The following is a 12,795-nucleotide window of genomic DNA, read 5'->3' as shown; positions in this document are numbered from 1 at the left end:
TTTGACGTGGCCTCAAGCCCGCCGCCTCCAAGAGGCACCGAAATCCTCGTGACACCCTCGAACTAATAGATGCGCATCGTTTTGCAACCAGAACTACTTTTTTTGATTGCTTTAAAAGCGCGAGCAACTTGATCCGCAGCTGGAAGAAGCATGAGTGCGGCAGCGCTCGTCTGCCACTGGCAAGATGGCCGCCGCGCGCTCGGCGCGGCTTCACTCTCTCCAATGGGGGCGCACGGGCGGCTTCCGCTCCAGCAAGTTCCATGTATCCTCCTTGAGGCGATCAAAGTTAGTGACAATAAAGAAGCACGAATACGAAATCCGGTATATGTGGCAGAGGTACAGGAAAGCACTGTTCGCAGTATTTCAGCGCAAACATGCTTTCCTTAATGTAATTCCTATTGTTCGAGTGTTTCGCAAAGTGCGCACGCAGATTCCTCTGAAAACTGGAGCTTCAAAAATTTTTTGTGGCTGAAAGCTCAAAATGTGCTAGCAAGAGTATTGACATGCGTGCCGCAGTGTCCACCATCAAAGGTGCTGGTGGTGAGTGGCGATGCAAAGCGTAATGGCACCGTATAGCTTGAATAGCCGGACTTTGAATAGGCCTTCGTAGACAGTACTTGTTTTGTTCGCGTGGTGTCACGTTGACCAATGCTCACTGCACGTGTTCCGCCATTATATATATATATATATATATATATATATATATATATATATATATATATATATATATATATATATATATATATATATATATATATATATATATATATATCATTCGCGCTTGTCCGCTACGGTGCGCTGCAACGCGAAAACAAAGCCACAGAGCCTACTTGTTGCAGTTAATCCCACTTCGGAGAAGCCCTTATAGGCTCCTTGCGATGTCTCGAGTCACGACAGAAGATTAACCATGACGTCACTATATAATTCGATCCCGTTACTTGGAAATCATCTTTTGAGGGGTGTTTGCCGCTTTGTTAATTGTTGAGCTTTATCCGAGTATAGAGCTCATAAGATTAACCGCTTGACTGTGAATGCGCGCCTAATGTCAATTAAGCGAATATCCGGCGCATCTACGCATTGCATATTCGTTGCGAAAAGTAAAGAAAACATGCTATCCCTTGCGCCTGCCGCATTGTTTTCAAGGAAACAGAGCCGCTGTTTGTGAACAACAAGCTCTTAGCTCGAGTTGCCAGTCCCGTAAACGTTTGTCGCAGTGAAACCTCTGTACCATGTATAAAACGGTGTAGATTTGTGCAATGATGTGCTTTTCCCCCTCTTTCGTCCATTCATAGCGAGGGTCTCCTTCCGGCAGACTTGATGCCTGAGGTACTATATATACGCGGCTTTATTGGCCAGCTTGCAGCTCGTAATAAGATCGCATGCTACGTGACTGCAGCGGGCAACAAAAGAGTGTTCCACACTCGCCGGCGAGCGGCGCTGGCTCCCTGGATTACACAGAAACATAAGTGGATGGGACCGCCGCTGTAGCTAAGCATCGGACGCTTTATCTGAAGGTCCGGTCCCTACCTGCGGCAAGCTGATTTTTTGCGATAGCAATTATATGGACAGCCTCGGCTGATTTTTCATCCAGTTTCCATTTATGCCATAGTTACTATACTACGATGAAAAAATCCGTAGACAGGGGGGTGGGTGCTCGAGCCGACGTTTCGACAAGGGGACTTGACTTCTTCAAGGCTGGAACTCTAGAAGACAAGTCCACTTGTCGAAACGTCGGCTCGAGCACACACCCCCCGTATACGGATTTTTTCATCGCAAGCTTCCATCTTTTCCTTTCTGCCGTTTTTTGGATACTCCCTCCGCAAATTCTTTCACGGGAAGTTCTTGATAAAAAAAACATCTCATGTGTCGCGTATTTCGTAAAAATGTATCTAATGAATTGAAACGACTGATAACTCGTATTTGAAGGTAAAAAATCAAAAGGCGTATCGCAGAGCACCGATTATGTGAAATACTGGTGGCAAAAAGCATTGACTCTATGAAGAAAAAGCTACTTTTACACCAGCGGACTCACGAGTCGACTCACTCAGGCTCATTCACATTCAGGTCAAGCCATGAGTCTTAGTCTGGTTGAGTCCGGCTGAGTAATATGTTGGTAAGTTTGAGCGCGAGTGAGTCCGGTCGACAAAAAGTTCAGTGACTCTGTGTCCGAGTGAGTTCAGTTGAGGAAAATTTTGGTGAGTCCGAGCCCGAGTGAGCCCTCAGAGCAGAATGTATTTCTTGAGTGTTTTGCCGACCTATGATTCATACTGACACAAGATGGTTTCAAACTACGCGCCCAGGCCGATATGTACGCCCTACCAATTGTTTGTGTCATACATGCGAAACAAAGTAAATGTGTGGCCGAGAGCGCGTGCCTGCTCGACCCTGGCCACAACAGCGGCGCGCGAGCCGCAACCAGCCTACGCAGCCACATGGGCGACGGCGTATGAGTGATGACGTGACATGTGGCAGCACGTGCGGTGTGACGTCACGCGTACAACTCCGGTGTTTGGATCCTGAATGTATGCAAACCTCCTGAAACCAAGATGGCTTACGTCGCCCTCTTGTAAGTGTGATCGATCAAATGAGAAAAACTTGGCAGTGGCCCAGTCACTTTTTGTAAAGTTTGCGCAAAAATCATCGATAACGATCAAATGAACTGCATTTGACTTACTTTATCGGACCACATCTAGCGCGATGGGACACTCATCGGATGCAATCAGACCCGACGCCAGCCAGATCGACCCTAACTGGGCACATCCATATATTGTCGGTTTTTATCGGACTCGTTGCAACTCTTAATTATCAGACGTTATCAACCTTACCAAACTTAACTGATCCGACCAACCACGTATCCATATATCTCGATCCGAGCCCCACCAGGTCGCTCGCACCCAACCATATCAGTCCTTAATGAACCCGTTGCAACCATTATCCAATTTTGTGAACCTTAGCGAACTTGTTCCGAGCACACACGTGCCCATAGCAGATTTTCATCGACTTCGGTCCTCTATCGATCGTAATCGGGCCCACATAGCTCCTTATCAGTACTTATCGTCCTTGACAAATCTTAGATTTTCATTTCACTCATGCTCATATCACCCCAGTTTTGGGTTGATCGACTTCCACATCAATGCTGGCCTATAGTGAACGCGTTTCCGCGAACACGCACCACCACGTAGCGTTTCGCTGAAGCTCTTTGGACGGCGTTGCGGCAACGCGCGAAGCGCGTGGAACAAAGTACGTCATCAACGCGCTGACAAGCTGGAGAAACGTCGGCGCTAACTCGTCGGCAAGGAGATGGCGCCAGATCGCGGGCAATGAGTAAACTATTTTCTGCTGCTCTGACGCCGCTCAGAGACGCTGGCATGACCTTGGTTAAGCTTGAAGGACAGATTCACAGATCTTACCGGGAGGAGTAGATGCATCGCTCTAATAAGCGTTTTGTCAAGCCACTTTATGGTTTCTGAACTTCACTCTACACTTGCACCCATACAGCACCAGACATACTGCACAGTCCTGCCTGCGATAGGTTATTTCCCTCTAACTAGGAGTACCTCAAATTCCGTTTGAACGTGATGAGGAAAAGCGCTACGGTGCCCGCGTGGATTCGCACGCGTTTGGAAATAGTATAACATTAAATAGTACATTAGAATATTTGACACGCGCTGAGGAAACTGCTTTCGACAGTTGCCTTTTAATGAAATAAAGAACGTTAAAGCTGGTTTTCTCGTTATAACTACATTAAATAAGTCTACTGACTCAGGTCCAATGCAGAAGGCTGTCTTCTCCGGTTGTTCCCAAAGAGATTTGCTCTTGCGGAAAAGGATTGGGAGAAATGTCGCACTCCGCTGGCATTTTCTTCTCCGACGCAGGCGTCGTCGGCAGGCTGATTGAACTCAGCCGCCCGTGACATCAGGAAGAGAGAAGGAATGCACTTCACGACAGTGTTTTACAGTCGAAAACAACGGCATGGTTTCCTTTATTGCTCCGTTGCATCGACCGTCGGTGTGGCGACTCGAGCTTGCAAGGACTTGCATTGTTCTTGTTACTAAGCTTCTCTCTACGTCAATACAACAAAGCACACCCGTGTGCGTATGTGACCTAACTGGCTGGAGCTGGGCCTCGTGCTGTAGAACTACACCACATTACGACGGGCCGTGGCAGCCTGCATGCCGGCACTGCCGACATGTGAAACCTTTGAGTCATCGAAAGGGTTGCAGCGTGGCCACATAACCTGCAACTCTCGTATTTTTCGCCATATACATCGCTATGCAACCAGCCGCCTTGGACTCTACAGGTTCGGCCAATAACCTATGATATAAATAAATAAAGCACATGTATACACAGGCATCCTCGGGACTTGACGTATAAATTCTTGGTAGCGCTCTACCATTTCTCACTGACCTCGCTTAACAATGGCGTTCTGCGCAAGCCGCAGGCCACAGTGACAATAAGCGGGGGGAAGTCTTCTATGTTGGTGTCACTATAAGTGTTTATCCTGCTTGCTGCACGAGGCATTCATCGAGTGGAGACGTTGCAACCCTTTACGATGCAGTAGTATAGTTTAATGTGGCACGAGCGAATGCGTTTGCGAGAAGTACAAAATAATGTCTATGGGGGGCCGACCCCTGTCGCATCGGCGCAAGGCGTCAGCTGTCCCGACAGAAACGCTTCCGGCCTGCCTGAACGGAAAAAAAGCGGTCGGCGGAAGCGCGATGACGTCGCGCTGACGCCTTGCGCCGATGAGAATGCGGGATCGGCCACGCGCGTCTTCTGACTGCAACGCAGTAGGTTCCGGTATCGGGACGAGATTTTGACGCCTCTTTGGAAAGCCGCTGTCAAATCCAAATATCGGAAATCTATTGAGGAAGTCCGGCTCTTACCGCTGCTCGCTCTCGAGTAATTAATTAACAAGACTCCCCTACTTCCGTCCAGATGGTACGCAAACAGCCAAAGGCGCCGTTGGCGATTCGAAATGCCCGAATGGTTGAAGCTGTAGAGTCATCTACGCACCACTCGCTTCTTCCTGACGATACAAGCAATGCATTAATTTGGCACTGCTTGTCTTTTTGATTCTCAGAACCGTCTGTGCGACGGTCTAGAAGACGCCTCGGGCGATCCTCGTCGAGTACCTGGTACCCATTTGTTAAACTACGCTCTTTTTCTAATGCTCCATCCTAGAAAATGAACGACTTGATCTCGTCGTAGAGGACGAGCACGAGCGCGCCTCCGGTACCGCGGAGGACGTTTGAGAATGCCCCCTTGAAGAAAGCGGCGCCGCCTTCGGTCTTGTAGATCTTTCCCCAGCAGTGGATGGTGTTCTTGTACTGGCGCTCCTCGATGGCGCGGCCGCTCTGCATCATCATCCGCCTCCGGACGGTGTCGAACGGGTAGGAGATGATGCCCGCCACGGTGGTCACCGTCTGAGCGATCATCCACGAGATGACAATGGGCGTGTTCTTGGGGTCCGGAAGCATTCCCTTGGCCGTGTCGAAGAAGCCGAAGTAGGCTGCCCGGTAGATGATGATGCCCTGCGTAGGGAGATATCGGCGCTTGTTTACTGTGCGTATTGCGGCGCATATCACAGACCTGTAATCTAACAGCGGCAGCTTGCTTTCGGAAACTCATTCTCGTTTAATTATAATAATAATAACTGTTTGGGTTATACGTCTCAAAACCGCGATAAGATGATGAGGGACGCTGTATGCAGGGCTCCGGAAATTTCGACAACCCGGTGTTTTTTAACGGGCACGTAAATCTAAGTATGCATATATATATATATATATATATATATATATATATATATATATATATATATATATATATATATATATATATATATATATATATATACTTAGATTTACGTGCCCGTTGATGCACAAGGAAAATTTGAAACTTGTATGTTCATGTACCCATCGCATGTCAGTCATGTTAACGCAATCTTTTTGACAGATTACCAGTTGTTTATCATTAATATTTTTTTTAGATTGTCCTTGATGCTGTACCGATAGTTCAACACGTGAGCCCATAAAAGCGGCTGCATTGTAACAGACCTACTTACTCTGACGAAGGCCGTGCCACGGCCGAAACGTTAGTAAAGGCATTTTTTCCTTTTCAAAACGTGCTACCTGCAAGTTCATTCAATATATATATATATATATATATATATATATATATATATATATATATTGTGAAGAAGAAGACGCGTCGCCGGTCAGCAGTATCGCCAACGCTCGCCTCGCGCTGCTGGTCGCTGGCATCTTTCTGGACGGTGCTCTGCCCCGACTCGCTGTGTTTGTTCAGAGCGTCACCACAGGAACGCACCGCCAATAAACCTCTTCTCAATATATATAATTAAAACGAAAGTTCGGAAGGTCCGGTTCGCTCCCGCGACCATCGGGCCAGCAGTCGAGCACCTTAACCACTAGACCACCACGGCGGGTACGTTTATTGGATTACAAGCTACGTGCTACAAGAAATCGAGCGAGAAGGCGATCGAGCCGCATATAAAAACGGTGAGCAACATAAGCAAGCAAGTCCTGCATCGTATGGTGGGAGTATGACTCGTTCTGTGGTCAATTTTTCCATGACAAAATAGTCGCACACAAAATAGATCTATCAAAAACGCTGAGGCCGAGCATGATCGTCGCCAATCTAGGCATAAAGCTGCGCTGTGATACAGGCTCCTTTTAAAGCAAAATAAATCTGTTTTGGCCATGTTTGCGTGATGATTCAACGAAAGGCACGCGTACTTGTTGTTATCAAGAAAAATATTAATAGATGGACCCATTTTTGTGGTCTTCAATTACGTTACATCAAAGGTTATGTATGACACGTCTACCGTCGGTTTTTCCATTCAACAATGAAGCAGACATGGATTACGGCATTCAGATCTTTCGCGTCATAATAGTGCGCATAAAATAACTAGCTAAAGATGAACACGCTGAAAGCGTTGCTGGTCCGTTACACCGCGCATTAAAGGAAAAACGAAGATATGTGTACGGGTTACGCGTCGTGATGGCACGTATGCTCCAAAAAGCCGCAGCGAAAGTGCACCTCTGTCCGCAGTAAAGCAAACATGGCCGTAACCAGTTTCACAAGCGTACATGCATATCGGCAGCGCCACACTTAAATATACAAGCCAGTAAGAAACGAATGTGACGAGCATCTGTCCAGCATTCATTATATGTGCCATTCTGTGTCTTCACGCCATGACTGTTGCAATCTCAAGTCACTGATCATCCTGTTCGCAGGCCTGCGTTTCTCGGTTTCAGGTCTTCAGCGTCACCTTTCGCTTTTAATCAAGTGCGTCATTTCAATGCACCACATGCCTCTGTTTTTCCTTTAGAGTTCCCACCAGTTTCCTAAAGGGCGCCAACTTTTCGTCTGCCGCAACACTTCGGTCCAAATTAGCCACCGTCCGTCGTTTCTTTCGCTTTTCTTTAGCGATTTACGGAGAAATTGTTCACGCTTCTAAGAAAGCGGGTTCTCTCGCCTTGAAGTTGTTGTGCCTATCGAGGCAGCTCCCCCGACACTAAGACGCATCGATAGCCAATGTGCTTACTTTCGAATAAATGACACTCTGTTCTCAAACTGTCACCACCTGTACTCCCTAAACAGAGCTCTCGACAACACGTACGACCATAGGTCGGCAGATTGAAAGTTTGCTCACCACTAGTCCTGTCCTCTTGTTCCGTTACTCGTTTGTGCATTTCGCTCAGCGCATCTACATTACGGTGAGTATTAAAGTGAGTGAGTGCCTATGAGTGTGAGTAGGCGTGAGTATGAACGTGAGTGAGTGCCTGAGTCTGAGTAGGCGTGAGTATGAGCGGGTGATTCCACGAGAGATCGAACATGCCTGTCCGGTCGCATTTTTTGTTTTGCCTGGGTTTTTTATATGTTGTGTGGGCACATTCAAAGTGCACGGAACTGAAAATTTTATTTCCAAGAAACGCTCCCAGCGCGCCAAAAAAATATTTGAAGGTGGCGGCGCATGCCTCCTGTTTTTGCTCACTGCATTGTTTTCGGATTTCACGGCCGAATTTAGCGCGAACTATAAATGATGTGTCGAAAATTTCTTTTGCTGGTTTTAATACGCATTACTGTGAATTACATCCTTGCTTTTTTTATGCTGTCCTCAAAAAGAAGAAAATGTGAAAAAATGGCAAACACGGTTGAAATAAAAAAAGGGTCCTAAGTTTGAGGCGGCTTGGCGCCTTTACTATTTCAAACAGAAACTTGAAAACAGTGTCAACTATAGAAAAGTGCCTTTGCAACATTTATACAGAAGATCATTTTCCTACGGGCAGCGCAAAAAAAGAAAAAAATAGTTAAAGAAGCGAGTTTTTTCAAAAAAGTACATTTTCAAAAAATAAAATAAAAAAACTCCGGTCTCAATTTTGACGGCAATTTTTTATCGAAGAGCGCTTATGTCAATGAACACACGGTTTTAATATCACATGTCCTCATTTGCTTTGTTTACGAGATATAACTGGCCAAAGTGACCCTTGCAATGAGTGCTCACTTCAGTGCGACTGATGGTTGTTAATAGTTTGCATTGTGCGTAAATCGCAGTTTTCTTTATTCTGCTGCAGCAAAACCTTGCTCTGGTGGCTTTTCGTCAAGAAAAATGTGTTCTCAGATTTTATTTGTGTCTAGCGTGTGCAAAAGTGGGCTGCTGCCGCCCTCTAAATGGCTCACGTGTAAACAGTTTGCAGCCTACAACCTCGCCTACAATCATCAGAGGAAAGATGGGCGCGCCTGTTCAAGATATCAACCGCTTCTTCTTCCTGAAGGAATGCCTGGTCTACCTCATCGCGGTTAGATGTAGACAGGTTTTCCTTGAGGAGCCTAAAGCAATGCAAGCAGACCTCGCAGGTGTCGCGAAGATCCTCAGCCTATGACAGTAGCTTCTGGAGGTAGGCAACAACAAAAAGAGCAAAGAAAAAAAAATCTGCGCATCGAAAACGTTTTCCTCAGCAATCTTCTTTTTTTGAACGCGTAAATAATCGGCACAGAACAATCGGACGTAGCCATGGGCCGCGCGCATCGCGTGTAGTGAACAGCTAGACCTAGAGCAAGCCGAAACGTTTATACTGAACGGCGCCGCACAAATTATCTCACATCTGCGCAGTTGTCATGAATGCGTTTCCAGAGCTGCTTACGGTTGAACATTTTATGTCTAAGGGTGTCTAAGCGCTTTGGGCTGTAATATTTAATTTGTAGGCCGCACTCATTGTCAAAACTAAGGGTAATGTCCGTCTGGTGCCACCAATGACCTTTGCTGTCCTCGACGTGGGAAAGCACTTTAGTAAAGTGGCAACGAAACATCATAAATTGGGCAGCTTCGGCCACTCATGGCTTAATAATGCCGCACCGCACGTTTTCTGACAGCTGAAACGCTGAGGTAAAGGTCGAGATGATTCAGGAAGACGTTATCTGCGACGCCGAAAACATGTGATAGCGGGAAGTGAAATAAACGGCTCGGAAATCATTGAGCTAACTTTTTTACAAATGTTGTTTAGGCACAATGTGCGTCGAATGGGGAAGATGGTTAGAGCGTACAATGCACGTAATGGAAGGGAAGCAAGCAGGCAGTGAGAAAACAACTGCAATACAGCGCGCCTGCTGATTGTGGCATTTAGTTACAGATTAAGTTGGCCTTCGCTGCATACAGTTGCTTTATTCTGTGTGCAAGGAGAGTTTTGACAAAGTGACCTAAACCATGTGTTCGCGGTGTCTCGCGTGCTTCTGATTAATGAATACTGGCGGGTAAGTTGAGGTTGTAAGCTGCAAACTGCGTACGCGCTCGGCCTTTAGAGAGCGGCAGAAGCCCATCCCCACACACGCTAGACATAATTAAAGTTTGAGAATGCATTTTTCTTGACGACAAGACACCAGAGCAAGGTTTTACTGCAGGAAAATAATTAAGACTAGATTTAAGTGCAATGCAAGCTGATGACAACTATCGACCGCACTGAAGTGAGCACACACAGCAAGGGTAATTATGGCCCGTTAAATCTCGTGAACAAAGCAAATGAGGACATACATATGAACTCGGTGTTTTCACTGACATAAGCGCTCTTCCACAAAAAAATGTCAAAATTTAGGCCTGAGTTGTTTTATTTTTCGAAAATGTACTTTTTTGAAAAAAACTCGCTTCTTTAACTATTTTCTTCTTATTTCGCGCTGCCTGTAGGAAAACGATCTTCCGCATAAATGTTGCAAAGGCTCCTTGAAATACTTGGAAAAAAGCATGGATGTAATTCACAGTAATGCGTATTAAAACCAACAAGAACATTTTCGACACATCGTTTATAGTTCGCGTTAAATTCGGCCGTGAAATCCCACAACATTGCAGTGAACAAAAACAGGAGGTCTGCGCCGCCACCTTCAAATACTTTTTTGGCACGCTGGGAGCATTTCTTGGAAATAAAATTTTGGGTTCCGTGCACTTTGAATGTGCCCACATAACATATAAAAAAACCCAGGCAAAACAAAAATATCGACCGGACAGACATGTTCGATCTCTCGTGGAATCACCCTTTAGAGGGCGGCAGCAGCCCACTTTCGCACACGGTAGAACCAAATAAAATCTGAGAACACATTTTTCTTGACGAAAAGCCACCAGAGCAAGGTTTTGCTGCAGCAGAATAATTAAAACTGCGATTTACGCACAATGCAAGCTATTAACAACCATCAGTCGCCCTGAAGTGAGTACTCACAGCAAGGGTCATTTTGGCCAGTTATATCTCGTAAACAAAACAAATGAGGACATATGATATTAAAACCATGTGTTCATTGACATAAGCGCTCTTCGATAAAAAATTGCCGTCAAAATTGAGACCGGAGTTTTTTTTTTATTTTATTTTTTGAAAATGTACTTTTTTGAAAAAACTCGCTTCTTTAACTATTTTTTTCTTTTTTTGTGCTGCCCTTAGGAAAATTATCTTCTGTATAAATGTTGCAAAGGCACTTTTCTATAGTTGACACTGTTTTCAAGTTTCTGTTTGAAATAGTAAAGGCGCCAAGCCGCCTCAAACTTAGGACCCTTTTTTTATTTCAACCGTGTTTGCCATTTTTTCACATTTTCTTCTTTTTGAGGACAGCATAAAAAAAGCAAGGATGTAATTCACAGTAATGCGTATTAAAACCAGCAAAATAAATTTTCGACACATCATTTATAATTCGCGCTAAATTCGGCCGTGAAATCCGAAAACAATGCAGTGAGCAAAAACAGGAGGCATGCGCCGCCACCTTCAAATATTTTTTTGGCGCGCTGGGAGCGTTTCTTGGAAATAAAATTTTCAGTTCTGTCCACTTTGAATGTGCCCACATAACATATAAAAAACCCAGGCAAAACAAAAATTGCGACCGGACAGGCATGTTCGATCTCTCGTGGAATCACCCGAGCCTGAGTGAATGCCCATGAGTGTGAGTAGGCGTGAGAATGAACGCGAACGAGTGCGAAGGCTGAAGAGAATTGAGGTGAGTGAGTATGAGTGAGTATTCTCTTACAGTGCCGACCTATGCATACAGCATTAACTTTCAACAGGCCTCGGACACATGTTCTCAGATGATCGAAAAAAGAAAAAAATTCGGCAGATCCCACGTACCGTGGGAGTCGATGTTCTGCGAAGCATGCTACGGGAAGGTGACTGTGGCGTAATTTTTTTACTGACCAAAACGTTACAAATTGACGCTAAAGATTTGTATAAATTTTATACGCACACATATATGTTGAAGAGCCGCATATGTGTTATGTAACCAGTTCTTACAGTTGGGAAACGCTGCCAACGGCAACGTGGTTATTACCAACACCAAAAGCGGTAAGCTGATGTGTAGTGCTTATACTTGTCTCTTATGATGGAGAACGCACGCACGTTTCAAGAACCCGTGTGCATGTGTGGAAGTGGTTCTTGACAGTTTTTGAACGATGTCATTATCACCATGATCAGTGAGCCCCAGCAGCTGGTCATGACTTGTTATCGGATCTGGTGGGATCGCGGTGACGAGGGGTCCACGTGTAGTGAAGTATGAGCTATAGTACAGCTGTTAGAAATTGTGAATGTTTTGGTCATTTCGTCGACAAATTGTCTGTCAACATAGGCCGTCGAGGTGGTAGGCCTGGATAATGCTACGTAGACCAACATCAGTGGAAGCCACTTGTCGTATTCGTAGACTACTGGGACGTATGTGGCCTACGTAGCCTAGTCTACAAAGCGGCTGTCAATCAATCTGGCATCATCCTCGGTCAGCATGAGGCCATCGCCTGGCCTCGTAATAAATGAAGAGGACACTGCGTCGTTCTGGCGGACTAAGTGCACTTTACGGTGCGATGATGTGAATATATTACGTCACTTTCGTTAATGTGTTCCTCCGGGGTCGAGCGATGCTTCAATATAGCTTGCTGAATCATAGGAATACAAGTGTAATGTTTATTAGACTGCTATAAAAGCGGAGCCAACACTGGAACCACCGATGTTAATCTCATATGACGCCTGTATCGTAGGAGTATCATGTAGTGCTTATTGCATTCTTGCAAAATTAGATATCCAGCACCACAACCACAATTGACGTTGCACCGACATTACGCCTGCATAGGCTGTTTTTTCTAAACCAGTTTGTAGACCTGGCGTGGCTCTGTGGTAGAATACCTCATTGCCACGCAGAATGCTTGGGTTCGCTTCCTGCTGGGATCCTAATTTTCATTCTTTACATTCGTCGGGTAGCGCTGCCGATGTCGGTTTTTATTAACGCTCTCGCATTCAAGTTACCAATGTCTGTTCTAGC

At 45.5% G+C, this 12,795-nt stretch overlaps 1 protein-coding gene across 1 annotated transcript in view; it reads right to left on the bottom strand.

Moving 5' to 3' along the window:
* Positions 1–5,176: 5,176 nt before the first annotated feature.
* The window catches only part of LOC119384055 (ADP,ATP carrier protein), a 65,664-nt gene continuing 58,045 nt past the window's right edge, over positions 5,177–12,795 (bottom strand). Inside the window, exon 4 of the mRNA XM_037652341.2 lies at positions 5,177–5,534. Within this exon, the coding sequence (XP_037508269.1) occupies positions 5,181–5,534 (354 nt within the window). The 3' untranslated portion in view covers positions 5,177–5,180. The remainder of the gene's footprint in view (positions 5,535–12,795) is intronic.

The sequence above is a fragment of the Rhipicephalus sanguineus genome, chromosome 2 (genome assembly GCF_013339695.2).
Source record: "Rhipicephalus sanguineus isolate Rsan-2018 chromosome 2, BIME_Rsan_1.4, whole genome shotgun sequence".
NCBI classification, from domain to species: Eukaryota; Metazoa; Arthropoda; class Arachnida; order Ixodida; family Ixodidae; genus Rhipicephalus; species Rhipicephalus sanguineus.
The sequence above is the reverse complement of the archived record's forward strand: the minus strand, read 5'-3'. Positions and strand labels throughout refer to the sequence as shown.